Below are 17,500 nucleotides of genomic sequence, written 5' to 3'. Positions count from 1 at the left end.
TCTTATTTATTTATTTATTTATTTATTTATTTCATTTGTTTATTTTAAAATAGATTGACTGCAAACTCAAAGCTGACATTCTAGTGTTAAAACCTTCGTGTCTTTGAAATTTTACAATATTACATTTTTTTTTTTTTTTTTTTTTTTTTTAAAACAGTTTTTTATTTATTTTCTCTTTTCTGGTATTAAATACATGTGTGGGGTTTTTTTTTTGTTTTTTTTTAATAAATTACAAACAATTAATTAGTTTTTTTTTTTTTTTAAATGTTTAAAATAATTACTTTCAATTTTAAAATGAAATAATTATAGTAAATAATAAATAACTGAATAATAAAAAGTGAGTACATTTTTTTTCCCCTAGACATTTAAATAGAGGATCATGGAACAGAATTTTTTTTTTTTTTTTTTTAATGCAGCAATTTTTTAAATGTTTGGTGTGTGTATGTGTGTGTGGGTTTTTTTTTTTTTTTGGTTAGTCTTTTGTTGTTTATGCTAGCGATTTGGCAACAACCCTGTATATCATGTATCGTAGGAACGCCTTCAGGAATCCGATCAAATCGCCCGTTCCCCGTTTATCCACCGCTTCATGGTTCATGTTAAAAGCGCGTAATAAAGATTTATAACTTGAAGCTTCGTTGGGGGGAAAAAAATCTTCCAGAGGTTATTTTTATAACCTCGTTTTCACACCCAAGGATGTTTACGATGGTAGAAGCGCAGACACGATACTGGAGCACGGAATACCCAAACAAGACTTCGTTCCGTGTCTTCTAGACACAACATGTGCCCGAGTATAAAGAACCAGACGAGACGGTGGGTTACGGAGACGGTCACCGTGACCGAGTTTAATGTGTGTTTACAGCTCGGGAATCGTGTTTTGCACCTGTTTACCTCACGCACGCTGTCTCATGTTTGTTCATTGTTCGTGTGTGTGTGTGTGTGTGTGTGTGTGTCCGTGTCCTCAGGGGGAGAAGAATGCGGGCTTTGACGTTCTCTACCACAACATGAAGCACGGCCAGATCGCCACCAAAGAGCTGGCGGAGTTTGTGAGAGAGAGGTGAGACGGCGAGAAGAAGCGGGAGGTGTCGTGATGGAGAGAGACAGACAGAGGGGGGGGGGACAGCGAGACAGTGAGAGAGTGTTGTGTGGATGCTGCTGAGTGATGAAGCTGTTAAGTAAAACGTTTACTGTGATTTCCATTATTAATAGAAAGTCAGATATTCCGAGTCAGTTTTGCTCATACTCCTGTGACTGTTAATACTGCTAATGATATTACTATCAATAGTAATAGTATATAATAGTAGTACTACTATCTATATATATATATATAATATATATATATATATATATATATATATATATATATATATATATATATAATATATGGATGAGCTTCTTGTCATCATCCCAGCCTGCGCCTCAATCAACCACGACCTCACTGTACAGCTCGGCTTAACCACACTCCGGCCAACCAGGACGGCCAGGGACCTCGGGGTGACTTTCGAAGACAGCTTGACCTTTTATAGACCACGTTTCAACAGCTGCACGGTCCTATAGGTTCATTCTGTATAACATCAAGAGAACCAGACCCTCTCTCACCGAACAGGCCACACAGATACTAGTCCAGGCTCTTGTCATATCAAAACTGGACTACTGCAACGCACTACTCTCAGACTTCCCAGCAGCTCCGTCAAACCCCTTCCGATGATTCAGAACGCAGCAGCGCGCCTCGTCTTCGACCCGCCCAAGAGAACCCGGGTCACACCCCTCTTCATCTCCCTCCACCGGCTTCCTGTAGACGCCCGTATCGAATCCGAGGCCTCGATGCTCACGTAGAAGACCTTGTCTGGATCAGCGCCCCGCCTATCTCGACACTCTCCTCGAGGCTTACGTTCCCTCACGCGATCTGCGATCGGTTAACGACCGACGCGTAGTAGCGCCTACTCGACGTGGCTCGAGGTCCCTTTCCAGAACCTTCACACTGTCTGTCCCTCAGTGGTGGAATGAACTTCCTCACTTGTACGTCGCGTTGGATAAAAGCGTCCGCTAAATATTAATAAATGTAACTGTAGTATTACTACTAACGGTAGTGTCAATACTACTACTCAAACTATTACTATCACTGCCGACGCCCACACCGTCACTGCCGACGCCCACACCGTCACTGCCGATACTGCTGCTAGTAAAATTCTAAAATCAGTACTTTAACTACTTTGATTATTCATACAGATGTAACTACTACTGCTAATGCTAACATGACTAGTCCTGCTAACGCTGCTAATGCGATTACCACTGCTGTTAACAATACCAATAATGAAAGTAACAGTACCAAACAATAACCATGACAACCCAAGCAGATAAACAAACACACAAGGGTCGTTCTAGTTCGTGTGTAATATCTGAGCTTTCTCGCGTTTTCTAAGCACGACTGCTTTTCACCACACACACAAGTGTTAAAACACACCGATGTGTGAAGAGTAACACTGAACAAAGAGCTTACTGTCCACACACACACACACACACACACACACACACACACACACACACACACACACACACACTGAGTCCGAGTATCAGCGTGTAGTTGGCTTGAGTCCATTTCTGTACCGGATTAAGCCAGAGGAAGCGTGTGTTCTGGATCGGGTAACGTCTCCTCTCAGCTCACACACGGCAGAACATCGGTACGGTTCTGTTTGTGTGTGTGTTGCGTTCTGTTCTTGCGCAAACACCTGAGCAGGTACATCAGTCTTCCACAGGCTTCATCAGTGCATTCAGGTGTGTTACAGCCGTAGTGGCACGGAGCCAAGTGAATTTCAGAAAGTCCGTCTCTATGAAGGAGGCGTGGCCTCTGTACATGTCAGTCCCACTGAAGGAGGCGTGGTCTCATACGACTCAGTCTCTATGAAAGAGGCGTGGTCTCTATACAAGTCAGTCCTACTGGTGGAGGCGTGGTCTCTATACAAGTCAGTCCCACTGAAGGAGGCGTGGTCTCTATACATGTCAGTCCCACTGAAGGAGGCGTGGTCTCTATACATGTCAGTCCCACTGAAGGAGGCGTGGTCTCTATACATGTCAGTCCCACTGAAGGAGGCGTGGTCTCTATACATGTCAGTCCCACTGAAGGAGGCGTGGTCTCTATACAAGTCAGTCCCACTGAAGGAGGCGTGGTCTCTATACACGTCAGTCCCACTGAAGGAGGCGTGGTCTCTATACACGTCAGTCCCACTGAAGGAGGCGTGGTCTCTATACAAGTCAGTCCCACTGAAGGAGGCGTGGTCTCTATACATGTCAGTCCCTCTGAAGGAGGTGTGGTCTCTATACATGTCAGTCCCACTGAAGGAGGCGTGGTCTCTATACATGTCAGTCCCACTGAAGGAGGCGTGGTCTCTATACATGTCAGTCCCACTGAAGGAGGCGTGGTCTCTATACATGTCAGTCCCACTGAAGGAGGCGTGGTCTCTATACATGTCAGTCCCACTGAAGGAGGCGTGGTCTCTATACATGTCAGTCCCACTGAAGGAAGCGTGGTCTCTATACATGCCATTCCCACTGAAGGAGGTGTGGTCTCCCATTGCTCAATCAGTCCCACTGAAGGAGGCGTGGTCTCTATACACGTCAGTCCCACTGAAGGAGGCGTGGTCTCATACGACTCAGTCTCTATGAAAGAGGCGTGGTCTCTATACAAGTCAGTCCCACTGAAGGAGGCGTGGTCTCTATACAAGTCAGTCCCACTGAAGGAGGTGTGGTCTCTATACATGTCAGTCCCACTGAAGGAGGCGTGGTCTCTATACATGTCAGTTCCACTGAAGGAGGCGTGGTCTCCCCTTGCTCAGTCAGTCCCAGCAAACCAGGCCTTAAAATCCTCGTCATTTTTTTTTTTTTTTAATTAAATTCGCATAATAAATAATCTGGCCCTAAACACAGATTAGATTTAGCTTTCTCATTTGTTCTTTTTCATGCTCAGAACACCGCTTCACAGAGTCCCCATCTGCTGAGCTCTCTGGATAGGCGTTTATTATATTTAAACTCGCACCGCGTGCAGCGGACCAGCCCGTTCGTCATTGCGGTGTAACAGACTGCAGCATTTGCACGCCGTTAAAAAGACAAACGGGTTTATTTTTCCTGGGGCTGTTTTTATGAGCAGACTGTAATGTTTACGCGTTGTCAGATTTAGCACGTCACACGGAATGACATTCAGAGTGCACCCTGCAGGGCGTTCCCATCCAGCGGCAGTCTTACAGTGTGGGATTTAATCCTGCTGAAATATCGCGCTTCACAGAGTGCGGTTTGCTTTGATCGCCATCGTTAATCTGTGGGGGGTGGGGGTGGGGTGGGGGTGGGGGTGGGGGGTTCCTCCTCCTCACATAAACATTAGCGCAACAGTGTACTGTAGCCTTACCTCACATAGGATCGGATGTTTTGAGCATTTTTATGTTTTTATGAGGCAGAGGAATTGAGCGAGGTATCGGACCCATTTACTGTTCTGATGCATACCTGCTGTCGTACATATGACTAACGTTAGTGTGTGTGTGTGTGTGTGTGTATTGATCAGGGCTGCCATTGAGGAGACGTACTCCAAATCCATGAGTAAACTGGCAAAGTTGGCCAGCAATGGAAGTCCGCTTGGGTAAGTGGACCTCATCATCACCACCATCATGTTTATGTTTCATACTGCCAAGCTATTGGCCATTTCAGGTCTACTTCCTGTTCAGGTCACGTTATCGGCGAATTAATACCAACCATGGCCCATCTGTTACTCAGTACAATCAATCAGCCTTTCTCTAAAGGAAACTGGAACACTACCGAGGATTATTCTCGGTACAGCGGTGACATTGACATGGGTGTGTGTGTTTGTGGTGGTATGAATGCTTCTAAATTATGCTAGTCCATTACGGTCCGTTTTCCACTGATGGGCGGGGCTAATACGTTTGTGCACAGTCTCCGATGAAGTGTGCTGTGGAAGAGGAGGTAATTCGGTTTCACAGGAAGTGAAGTGCAGTTGGTTGAAAGGTCAAAGTTGTGGTTCGGGCTTCCTCTCCTCATGCGCTCAGCTCTCTGCACGCACGCACGCACGCGCGCACGCACACGTTTGAGCTACAGAGAGCTGAGTAACTTGACACGCACCCTCGAGAAATGGCAGATGCAGGGTTGCCAGGTTTGCCTGGCAACGAGAATCGCTGGATCACGCAAACACCGTCGTTCATGACGTCTCGGTTATATTGTACTTTCGCAACAAATGTTGAAAATAGAAACCTAAAATGCATATTCGGGCAATGGCGTAACGAAAATGTTTTGTATTGACATAATATACAATATATAATTTCACCTGTCAGTATCTCTTAAAAAACATTCCCCGGCTAAAAATCGTTTCATCATCAGAATGATGAGAACTCATCTTCAACAATGTAACTACGCTCAAAATATTGTGGAATGGCATTGGAGGTGGTGGTAATATCTCTGTATCCCCCCCCCCACAGCACATTTGCCCCCATGTGGGACCTGTTCCGGATGTCGTCGGACAAAGTCGCCCTCTGCCACCTGGAGCTGATGAGGAAGATGAACGACCTCATCCGTGACATCAACAAGTACAGCGAGGAGCAGGTCAAAGTTCACCGTAAGGTACTGGAGCACCCCCTGTAGTGCATCCGCTGTGAATTCAGTCACTTCCCTCTGCTCCGAGTCACAGACAGATGACTCCTGCTGTGTTCGGAATACATCACGGCCGGAGTGCCACATGCTAATGAAGTTCCAATTAGCATAATCTCATTTGCATAATGATAATTGTTGCACACTTGCTTTTATTACTAGCAGCATTTGCATTTTTTTAGTCAAGCGGTTTCCTTCTTTTAAAGGAATAGTTTAAAACTAAAAAAAAAAAAAAAAAAACGAACATGTCCTAGTAATAAATAAATAAATAAATAAATAAATTCCCCTCTAAAAGTTTTGAAATGTAGATACTGGTCTAAATACTTTTTTCAGAATGTTGAAGCCCACTTAAAACTACTATTTTAAATATGGAGGCTGTTGTGAAATTACTTTTTCAGAATTAACAGAAATGTTGTGTAATGTAGAAGCCCAGTTAAAAACGTTTTCTGAATGTTGAAGCGCCCCTACAACCCTAGCACTGTAGAATCCCTTCATAATATTGTTTGTAATGTAGAAACTCATCAAAAGCTACTTTTTATAACGTGGAAACTCCTTAAAACCTCATATTTATAGTGTACAAACTCCTCAAAACCTCATATTTATAGTGTACAAACTCCTCAAAACCTCATATTTATAGTGTACAAACTCCTCAAAACCTACTTTTTATAATGTAGAAGCTCCTCAAAAGCTACTTTTTATAATATAGAAGTTCCTCAAAAATCACTCTTTATAATGTACAAACATCTTAAAACCTCATATTTATAGTCTACAAACTCCTCAAAAGCTACTTTTTATAATTTACAAACTCCTAATTTATACTTTTTATAATGTAGAAGCTCTGCAAAAGCTACTTTTTATAATATAGAAGTTCCTCAAAAACTACTTTTTATAATGTACAAACTCCTTAAAACCTCATATTTATAGTGTACAAACTCCTCAAAAGCTACTTTTTATAATGTAGAAACTCCTCAAAATCCTCCACCCGTCTAAAATGACCCGTCTAAAGCTACTTTTTGTAATGTAGATACCAATTTAAAATACTTTATGCATATATATATATATATATATATATATATATATATATATATATATATATATATATATATATATATATATATATACATGCATGCATGCATACATACATACATACATACATACATACATACATACATACATACATACATACATACATACATACATACATACATACATACATACATACATACATACATACATACATACATACATACATACATACATACATATACACACACACACACACAGTTCCCTAAAACTGTCAAAGTCCAGGTTTCTTTAAATATTGCGGTTCCCTTTCTCTTTCTTGTCTTCATCCTTCGTTAACCGAGTTGCAGCCTGAAGTTTGTGTCTTGATCTGCGAGGTGAGCGTAGACGTGGAGTAACGGAAGCGTAACTGCGCAGCTCCGTGGGCGTGCAGACTGCATCTTTACGCTCAGTGACACCAGTTGTACGTGAAAAGGAATTACAAGTACAAAAAAAAAATGGCAAAATAAGTTTGATTGATGAAACACTGGAGTCATGTGAGATGTTCTTGTGACGACGTGAAAGGAAATGTGACGAGAAATGGAGAAGCCCACAAATTAAGCAATCTCTACTAGGCGGAATCAACTTTCAAAGAAGTGAACGAATGAAAAGCACACCTTCACCTTTCATTGAACTTTTTAAACGTACGATTTATTTAGAAGGTTACTTGTAACGCTGTGAATATAATTTGTTGGTATGATCCTTTATAGGTTTACACGTTTCATCTTTTTATTTATATATATATATATAACCCTACGAGCAAAACATTGCAGTTGTCGCTTGTGGGCGTGGCCTGTCCTTTTAGTTCGAATGAGAAGCCGTAGATGCCAAAATCTGCGATTTTATACACGCCATTTTCGCTTTAAACGTATTTAAGAGCGTTTCCATTTTCACGTGTCACGTGCCAGGCATCGTACTCGCTTCGTGCGGCAGATTAGTAACGCGAGCGATCTGTACTGGTGTTTCCACAGACGAAGGAGGAGGTGGTGGGTACTCTGGAGGCGGTCCAGGCTCTGCAGGTACAGAACGGACACTTGCAGAAGGCCAGAGAGGGCTATCACGCTAAATGTACCGAGCTGGAACGGCTGCGCAAAGAAGGAGCTCCTCAGAAGGAGCAGGAGAAGGTGTGTTTTAGCTTGGTTAATATTCTATGTTCATATGTTTTGTTTATAATGTTTAAGAACAGTGACACTGCGATTAGTAGAAATATAGGATAGTAAACCCGTTATAGGTTTACTTTTTTTTTCTGTAGAGAGGAAGTGCACGCAGCTCGATTTTTTTTTTTTTTTTTTTTTTTTTTTTTAATTTATATTATTTTATTGATTTGTAATGTATATTTTTATATTTACGCGTGATTTGTGTGTCGCTTGCAGGCTGAGCTGAAGTCTAAGAAGGCGGCCGAGTCGTTTTCAGCGTCTATAGAGAAGTTTAACCGCACCGGAGGAGACTTTGAGCAGAAGATGAGCGAGTCCGCACAGGTGTGTACGCTTCCAGGTTTCTGGTTCTTCCAGATCCCTGAAAAACCACCTTTCTTTTTAAGAAGTGCTGTTTACAAAATAGAGGCTTTGTCCAGAGGCCTCTCTTTAAAACGACTCGTTTAGCAGCACTTGGACGATTCTTCCCAGATGTTCCTTGAAGCTTTTTCACAATGTAGAAGCCAATCTAAAAGTACTTTTTGATACTATAGACTTATTTAAAATCACGTCTCCCTGTAGAATCCACGTTAAAACGACGTTTTCTTGATGTAGAACTATTTTAAAATGATTTTTTTCCCCCCCTGATATATGATCCCCTTTTAAAACTACTTTTTCAAAATGTAGAAGCCTTTTAAAATTCTTTTTTTTTTTTTTTTTTTTTTTTTTTTTCATATGGTAGAAACCCCAGTTCAGTTAGAAGCTTGTTTAAAACTACATCTCAAAGCCCCTCTAAAACTGCGTTTAAAAAAAAAAAAATATTACGGTTCCTCTAAAACTACTTTTATGTCGAGGTTTCACTAAAACTACTCATGTTGAGTTTCCTCTAAAACTCCTTTTTTTTTTTTTTTTGTTGAGTTTCCTCTAAAACTCCTTTTTTTTTTTTGTTGAGTTTCCTCTAAAACTCCTTTTTTTTTTTTCTTTTTTTTTTGTTGAGTTTCCTCTAAAACTCCTTTTTTTTTTTTTTTTTTTTTGTTGAGTTTCCTCTAAAACTATTTATTTTTTTTGTTGAGTTTCCTCTAAAACTCCTTTTTTTTTTTTGTTGAGTTTCCTCTAAAACTCCTTTTTTTTTTTTCTTTTTTTTTTGTTGAGTTTCCTCTAAAACTCCTTTTTTTTTTTTCTTTTTTTTTTGTTGAGTTTCCTCTAAAACTCCTTTTTTTTTTTTTTTTTTTTTGTTGAGTTTCCTCTAAAACTATTTATTTTTTTTGTTGAGTTTCCTCTAAAACTCCTTTTTTTTTTTTGTTGAGTTTCCTCTAAAACTCCTTTTTTTTTTTTCTTTTTTTTTTGTTGAGTTTCCTCTAAAACTCCTTTTTTTTTTTTTTTTTTTTTGTTGAGTTTCCTCTAAAACTATTTATTTTTTTTGTTGAGTTTCCTCTAAAACTCCTTTTTTTTTTTTTTTTTTGTTGAGTTTCCTCTAAAACTCCTTTTTTTTTTTTTTTTGTTGAGTTTCCTCTAAAACTATTTTTTTCGTTGAGTTTCCTCTAAACCTTCTGTTTTTCATGAAGAAGACCTTTTTCTTTTTTTTCTTTTTTTTTGCAACGTTGTAGCCCGTTTTAAATTCTTTTCCATTAATGCAAAAGCTACTTTTCCATATCGTACAAACCTCCTAAAAACTGTTCTGATACAGCGGGGAAACCACTGAAAATAACAGCTTGTGATGTCGAATCCCATTTTAAACAACTTCTTAATATAGAAGCGGATTTAAAAACGATTTGAACGTAGCAGCCGGTTTAAAGCTGCTTCTTTGCATAAAGCTGAAACCCATTTAAAAATCACTTTTATTCATTTAAACGTCCATTTAAAACTTCTCGTAATGAGGAAATCCCTTCCGAAACCACTTTTTGTAATACAAGTACCCCTCTTGTCATAATGTAAAGGCTTCTCGCTTTACTTGTAGTTTTGTTTTCTTCTTTCTTTTAATGTAGACGTCTTATCTACAGCTATGAAAGAGCATGTCATCTAAAACTACTTAAAAACGCCTTTTCCGGCATGGAAGCCCCTCCGAGCTTTTCTTTATGCAGCTCTAAAACTGGTCATTGTAATGTTGGGCTTCCTTTTAAAACGTTTTGTCTTTCTTATTTATTGACCCTCAAGCTGATTTTTGACAACTGTTCCGAAAGTAGCTTTCAAAAACATCGTCTTTTCTAAAATAATAATAATAATAATAATAAAAAAAGACGAATAAATAAATAAATGTTGCCCAGTAACCTCCTTTAAAACTACTTGTACCAGAAGCCCATCTAAACCCCTGTGAATACCAGTCCTGCAGTTCATACACACACCTTCTAAAACTGTGATTCTCTGCATTCGTTTTCCTCAGAAAATGACCTTTTTTTTTTTTTCTTCCAAATTCCGATCCTTCCGCCGAGATCAAGTCATCCAAGTTCTTGTTAAAAGAACGTCAACTCTCGGAGCTCGGAAACCTTCTCTATTTAAAGACGGCCTCGGGTGGCTAGTGTTTGAGGCAGAGCCAGGGAAGCTGCAGGATCATAAATCATCCTGACAGAATCAAGTTTAACACCATTCTCCGAGGAAGAGCGCACGGAGCACGCCGGGTCGGCCGGGAAAGCCGCCGCAGAGATCCGTAATTCGCCCGCGTGTCGTGTTAACGCGCGGCTCCGCGACTTCCACGTACAATTTAAGGGTTAATATTAACAATTACGCCGCGGTGCTGACGATTGAACTGTAAATGAATGAAAAATTTTTTAAAAAACCCGCAATGTTGATAATTACGCCGTAATATCTGTTAAACGATAATGTTAGTATTTAATCTTAAACGTAAACAACTATACTGTAATACGAAACCCACGTTGACCCATTAAACGGTAACGTCATCTGGTAAACTGTGATATCGAACTGTCGTTTTGACGTTTAAACTGTAACGTCGACAGTTAAACGGTTTAAGTGTTAACCGCTACCGTTTAATATTAAAGTGTAACTTTAAGACTCGTGCGTCAATATTAAACTGTATCAGTAACACTTAACTTTTAATATTAAACTGTAACATTAACACTTAAATTTGAATATTAAACTGTCGCATTAACACTTAAACATTAATATTAAACTGTAGCATTAACACTTAAATTTGAATATTAAACTGTATCAGTAACACTTAACGCTGCAGTCTCATATGAAAGTTTACCACTTGACTTTTAATATTAAAGTGTCGCATGAGCACTTAACTTTTAATATTGAACTGTAGCATTAACACTTAAATGTTAATATTAAACTGTAGCATTAACACTTAAATTTGAATATTAAACTGTAGCATTAACACTTAAATTTGAATATTAAACTGTAGCATTAGCACTTAAATTTGAATATTAAACTATATATAATTAGCCAGTTATAATGTTCAACTGCAATGTTAAACTAGAATGTAAACAGTTAAACTGTAACATTAACTAGCATTAAACGTGAACATTTGAACATCGAAAACAACACGTTTGTGGAAATTTTCTGTAAGGAGTTGTTTATTGAACGTTCATGGAAGGAGTCTCCAGTTCCAGCGCTTTTACGCTCGGTCGGTTCTCGGTAGCGTGACGAGCTTCTGTTTGGTTTTTTGTCGTTTTGTTGTTGTCGTTGGTGTCAAGAGCGAGATATGAGAGAGGCTGATAAAACGTGACCATAAACGGATAGACTGTATGACGTGTCGTTCGTAAACGGGTTTAAAAAAAAAAAACCGTCACCGTTGGGAAATTTGCTGTGTTACAAGAGGAATTGATCACTCCAGGATGTGCCGTTCTTGGAAAATAATCAACAGTAACTCCGCTTTAAAACAGCAGGGATTATTTTTCCTAGAACAACACACTCCAAAGTGCTTTCTTCCTTACTTCTCACCCAGACTTAACGCCGGCGACGTGACGCGGCTCTCCAGCATTACTACAACTGTACAATCCGTCAATCCGACCCGAGGCTTTTAGCGACTTTAGCGAAACCTCGGGTTCGCGGAGGACGGATCGTCCGTGGCCGATCGGCTCTCGGCAGATCTTTTAACGGGCTTAACGTGAGGTGAAGTATCGTTGCACTCCGTCCACGTCCGTTTTAAATCCTCGACGTCTCTGTGCCACGCAGAAGTTCCAGGACATCGAGGAGGACCACTTACGGAAGATGAAGCAGCTGATCAAGTCTTACTCGCAGTCCATAGAGGACACGCACGTCCAAGTGGGACAGGTGAGCGCTTCGCTGATGACTGTTTGAGCGTGTGTGTTTTCGCTCGGATTTTATGGTATCCGCTCAGGTGTGTGTGTGTGTGTGTGTGTGTGTGTGTGATTTTTTTCTTTTGTGCTCAGGTTCATGAGGAGTTCAAGCAGAACGTGGAGAACATCGGCATCAGGAGTCTGATTCAGAAGTTTACTGAGCAGAAGGGCACGGGAAAAGAGCGGCCAGGTAGCGCACATCTGTTTTAACCTCTGGATCTAGAGAGAGACTCGGTCATCAGCCATGTTCCCGCCAGTTAGTGCTTCATATGTTGCTTGTGGACTGTACGGTGAAACGGAGTATACCCGGTGTACGGTTTCGTAAATAATTAATATAGATTTCACACACACACACACACACACACACACACACATACACAATAATTCTCAGTCTAGACTGCAAAGGAGTGGCAACTTGTACAATCCAGCACCAAGGACCTAAAGTGTGTGTGTCGTCGTGGAAACGGGGTGAGAACTGCTTTTGTGTGTGTGTGTGTGTGTGTGTGTTTTGCCCAGGCCCTGTGGGTTTTGAGGAGTTCCCGAGCACTCAAGCGTCCGACAATAACAAGAAAAGCCGTGCAAAAGCATTCAGGATCCCCGGCCTGGGCAAGAGGGACAAAGAGCCAGACTTCACGTGAGACACACACACACACACACACACACACACACACACACACACTCTCTCCTTACTACATTTACTAAAACAAAAAAGGATATTCCATGGAGATTGATTGATTTGTTTAAAAAGCATTATATAGCATTCTTTTTCTTTCTTTTATTAGACTTCTTTGGTCTTTTTCTTTCTTTCTATTCGACGAGAGACGTGCCGTGACTCCATGTAATCTCCATGCGTCCTCATTATTCTCTTCAACGCAAAAAAACAAAAGAAAAACGTGTCCCAGACGAGTGTTCTGCTCACTACGAGACGAACAATAAACAAATAAATAACGTTAAGTAATGCGTGGTATGCTTTATGCAAAAGAATTTAAAGACACACTTTCATATATTTAAAAGTCACCTGTAGGTTTGTTTTTGTTGTTGTTGTTGTTGTTGTTGTTTACATCAGTGACTTTTTCATCTTTTATTTTAATTTTTTTTAAATCTCTCTTCATTTTCGCTCCTTTTTTCCCCCCACAAACAAGAAGAAGAAAAAACCCTCAGACAAGCAAACGGTCCGAGATAAACATTTACATATTCATTTCAAATATTTACATATTCATATACATATTCGGATTTATTCAAATGAGACTTAAAATGTGTCCGTTTCAATAGTGTTTTCTTTTAAATAACTCTTTTCCTTTTTTTTGTTTTAAATATTGGAAATTGACATTAGTGTATATTTGTTTATGTTATAAATATATTTATACATTTTGTTTCGTATGTGTTTTTTTTATAATCTGTCCTTCCTTCCAAGATCGTGCTAATGAGGCTGTTGTTGTTGTTGTTGTTGTTGTTGTTGTTTCTGCAGGGATTCTGCGCTGACGGATACACCAGTAAGTTACATCACACACACGCGCTCACACACACGTGCTCTTACACACACACACACACACACACACACACACACACACACACACAGAGACTGTCCTCACTTAACAGCGTCTAGTCACTGGGGCACCACAGTCTTCTCATTGTTCCACTGACGTAAGGTGTGTGTGTATGTGTGTGTATGTGTGTGTATGTGTGTGTATGTGTGTGTATGTGTGTGTATGTGTGTGTATGTGTGTGTATGTGTGTGTATGTATGTGTGTGTATGTGTGTGTATGTGTGTGTATGTGTGTGTATGTGTGTGTATGTGTGTGTATGTGTGTGTATGTGTGTGTATGTGTGTGTGTGTGTGTGTGTGTGTGTGTGTGTGTGTGTGTGTGTGTGAATGACCGCCACTCCCTTTGTTGTGTCCGGTTACTCCGGGCAGGCTATATTTACCTTGTCCTACTTTCTGTCCTGCTGCCAGTCAGGGACTCTTTTTAAGAACCACATGTCATTAGCAGACGTCGTGCTTGGAGTAAACAAACCCACACTCACACACTCTCACACGCACACACACACACACACACACACACTCTGAGGTTTTACTCCTGACTTTCAAGGTTCCTTTAACTATAAACGCAGCTGTGATTGTTATTATGGATAAATAAATCAAGAAAGTAAATGGAGTATTTGAGTAGTGTTTTTTTGTTGTTGTTTTTTTGTTTGTTTTTTTTTTTTACTTTATTGATGAACCGCACGTCGCATCTTTTATCTCTTCGTAGTTTTACGTTTAACGTTCCGCGAGACTCGGATAATGAACCGTCACCTCCTGGTCGAGAATCCGGCACTCTTGCGGTGTCCTTGATGTAATCAGCACGACGTCCCTTTTAATTAAAGAGTACGTCAATAAAAATAAGCGCTTTGCTCTCTTGGACTCCTGGCCACAGATGATCGTGGCATCATTAGGATTCGAGCTCGTGATTGGCCGACAGGACGAATGCGTTTCTGTTGCGTCCCTGAGTGTGCGGTTTAGTTCTTTTTTTTTTTCTTTTTTTTTTTTCCCCCCCGCCCGTGAACCCGGCTTTAAAGGTTCTGTTTTATTGTGTGTGTTTTGTAGAATTCGCCTCTGGAGGTAGACGACGAAGGCTTCGTGATCCGCGCGGACGTCGGCCAGAACGATATCCTTTATTCGGAGCTCGGTGGAGACGCGCCGTTGTTCCGCGTGAACGGGAAGCGCTTCCCTTATACGTACGGCGCTTAAGGGTAAACCCAGGTAGTTGTGTAGGTGGCTTTTTTTTCCCCTGGAAAAAGAAAAAGACACCCGTGGATAGTACAAAACGGCGTGCGTTTATAGGCGTCAACGGCAAAATTATTGGCACCCTTCGTAAAAAGATAAGCCAGAACAAACAACTCGTCGTCTGTAGGACTTTTCCCAGAGCTTAAACTGCTCCGAGGAGAAAATAATGTAACTTAAAAACCATCATTTATACGCTTCGCTTCTCGGTACGATCCTTGACTCCGCCCCCACGCTGCGCAGCCGATAAAGAGAACAACTTTTACTCCAGCGACTCGGACTACGACGACGAAGAGCCGAAGAAGTTCCACATCCAGATCCGGCCCGTGTGCAGCCGCAGCAACTCGGCCGCCAACGAGCTGGAGCTGAAGGCCAGCGTGGGGACCCTCACCCTGCCCCCGAACCCTGCGGTGAGTTCAGGGGGCGGAGCCGAACACGGAGCACGGTTTTAAATAAACGTGTATTCGTGTTTGTCCTTTATCCGTCATGTGTAAACACACACGGTGTCGTATTAGGGCTGAGCGATACGACTAAGCCATACCGATATATATATACGGTCCCCTCCGAAACTATTGGAACGGCCCGGCCAGTTCGTTTTAGTTTTGCCGTAGACCGAAGGTATTCGGGTTCGAGATCAAAAGACGAATACGAGAAGAGAGTGTGTTCTATACGGAGACGTGTTAAACGACAGATCTGCAGGCGAGAAAAATCAGGGGTACGTGTGACCGACGGGTGTTTCGTGTTACCCAGGTGCGTCCTGGTAGATCGATTGTGTGAACGATAAATCGGGATGGTCTGACACAACAGGTGCGCCTCACACGTCCAGATATTCAAATGAAATCTGAAACCCTAAACTCTCGTCTCGTCTCCGTCTGTCCATCTCGAACCCGAAGGTGTCCGGCGTACGGCACGGACCGTTCCGATAGTTTCGGAGCGGACTGTGCCGTGATAAATCCGGTCGCTGTATCGTACAATATAATTGTCCTGCTTAAAGTAGCGTGTTTTTACGTTTTTCATACCTTTTTTAAAAAATTTTTATTTATTTATTTATTTTATACAAGAATTTGTAGCAAACCAATATATCGTAGCAATACCTTCGAGTATCGTGATGCGCTGTATTTGTCATATCGCCCAGCCCTAGAGTTTTGTGTTTGCTTTTCTTCATTAATTTTGGATCCTTGGAGTTGACTGTTTTTCCTCTTCTTTTTTTTTTTTTCCTCCTCACTGAAGGCGACGACGAAGAGGCACATTTCCCGTAAGTTCAGCTTTCCTGTGTGTGTGTGTGTGTGTGTGAGAGTGTGAGTGTGAGTGTGAGTGTGTGTGTGTTCTCACCCCTCCTTTCCTCTGTTCTAGGAAACATCAGTACAGCAGGTCGGTCGGAGGGAGAGCGCGATGGCGCCCCCCACAGGGGTAAACGCACACGCACGCACACACGAATATCAAGTGACAACCAACATATTCATTATTAGCTACATAAAATAGTTGGGATATAATTAAATATCATTTTCAAGCCCTTCACCCCTCTCACGCCATCGTCCCGGCACGTCTGTCGCTGCCTCTCAGTTCCTCGAGGGGAAGATTTATCTCCGAGCCGTCTCGTTTATCAGGTTTCTGCTCCCAGCGAGCGTGAGGTTCGCAGTGCGACCCCGAGCAGCTCCACAACTGACTTATTTTCTCTCTCTCTGGACTCGTGCATGATTTTCGGAGCTTTATCGTTACAATGTATTCAGTAGAGGTGGTGGTGATCAATTAAATTTGTGCCCCCGGAGTGTGTATTGTATCTTCAGTCGGTGTCCGAGTAAACAGGGCGTGTCTATACCCCGTGTGATCGGACAGCGTGCGCGTCGTACCGTTACGCCGCCCGGGCGTAGCGCGTGCGTGACTCCGGAATAACCGAGTCACACGGTGTGCTGAACACGGCTCTGTCGGAGGAGCTGCACTGTCACTAGAGTTATACTGGGGTGTGTGTGTGTGTGTGTGTGTGTGTGTGTGTGTGTGTGTGTGTGTGTGTGTGTGTGTGTGTTGTAGAAGGTGAAACTGAGGGTCTGTGCAGGTTCACCTCGAGTCCAAACCACAGCAGGTACGAGTAAGTTTTTCTTTCTTTCGTTCTTCTTTCTTTTCCTTGCTGTATTTCTTTTCATTCCTGTACGTTTTCCTTTCTGTAGGAAATTTCTTTCTCTCCTTTTAAACTTGTTTTTCTGTCTTTTTTTTCGTTTTTTCTGTCGTACTTTCTTCCTTCTTTCATCGTTTTTCTTTAATACATTGTTCTGTAAGTCTTTTTCTGTTTCTTCTTCTTCTTTTTATATTTGTGACCGTCTTTCCTTTTATTTCTGTACGTTCGCCTTTCTCTTTCTTTCTTTCGTTCCGTTCTTTTTTTCTTTTTTTCCCCCTGTTGTACGTTCAACACTTTTTTCTGCGTCATTCTTTCTTTCCTTCTTTCATCGTTTTTCTTTTATACATCTTTGTTTCTTTCTTTCCTTCCTTCTTTATTTCTTTTTCTGTCTTCCTTTTTATTCCTGTGCTTGCCTTGCTCTTTTTCTTTCTGTCGTACCTTCTTTTATACTTTTTCTCTTTTCTTTCCTTCTTTCGTTGTTTTTCGTTCATAATTTTTTTTTTTGTCTGTCTTTCTTTTTTCCCCC

The 17,500-nt window shown here is 41.2% G+C and overlaps 1 protein-coding gene across 6 annotated transcripts in view; it reads left to right on the top strand.

Moving 5' to 3' along the window:
- Window positions 1-17,500, top strand: part of fcho1 (FCH and mu domain containing endocytic adaptor 1) — a 47,586-nt gene that overhangs the window by 21,675 nt on the left and 8,411 nt on the right. For 3 of the 6 annotated variants that reach the window (XM_053680460.1, XM_053680457.1, XM_053680458.1), the window contains 14 exons: window positions 963-1,054; window positions 4,550-4,624; window positions 5,475-5,616; window positions 7,677-7,829; window positions 8,079-8,183; window positions 11,973-12,071; window positions 12,191-12,287; window positions 12,614-12,731; window positions 13,566-13,590; window positions 14,685-14,745; window positions 15,096-15,271; window positions 16,092-16,116; window positions 16,215-16,271; window positions 16,890-16,947. In XM_053680460.1, the coding sequence (XP_053536435.1) occupies window positions 1,002-1,054; window positions 4,550-4,624; window positions 5,475-5,616; window positions 7,677-7,829; window positions 8,079-8,183; window positions 11,973-12,071; window positions 12,191-12,287; window positions 12,614-12,731; window positions 13,566-13,590; window positions 14,685-14,745; window positions 15,096-15,271; window positions 16,092-16,116; window positions 16,215-16,271; window positions 16,890-16,947 (1,244 nt within the window). In that variant the 5' untranslated portion in view covers window positions 963-1,001. The remainder of the gene's footprint in view (window positions 1-962; window positions 1,055-4,549; window positions 4,625-5,474; window positions 5,617-7,676; window positions 7,830-8,078; window positions 8,184-11,972; window positions 12,072-12,190; window positions 12,288-12,613; window positions 12,732-13,565; window positions 13,591-14,684; window positions 14,746-15,095; window positions 15,272-16,091; window positions 16,117-16,214; window positions 16,272-16,889; window positions 16,948-17,500) is intronic. The other 3 variants (XM_017467034.3, XM_053680459.1, XM_017467032.3) reach the window with 3 other exon arrangements.

This window comes from Ictalurus punctatus, chromosome 5, assembly GCF_001660625.3.
Source record: "Ictalurus punctatus breed USDA103 chromosome 5, Coco_2.0, whole genome shotgun sequence".
Taxonomy (NCBI): domain Eukaryota; kingdom Metazoa; phylum Chordata; class Actinopteri; order Siluriformes; family Ictaluridae; genus Ictalurus; species Ictalurus punctatus.
Note: the sequence above shows the minus strand (reverse complement) of the source record. Positions and strands in the feature narration are given on the sequence as shown.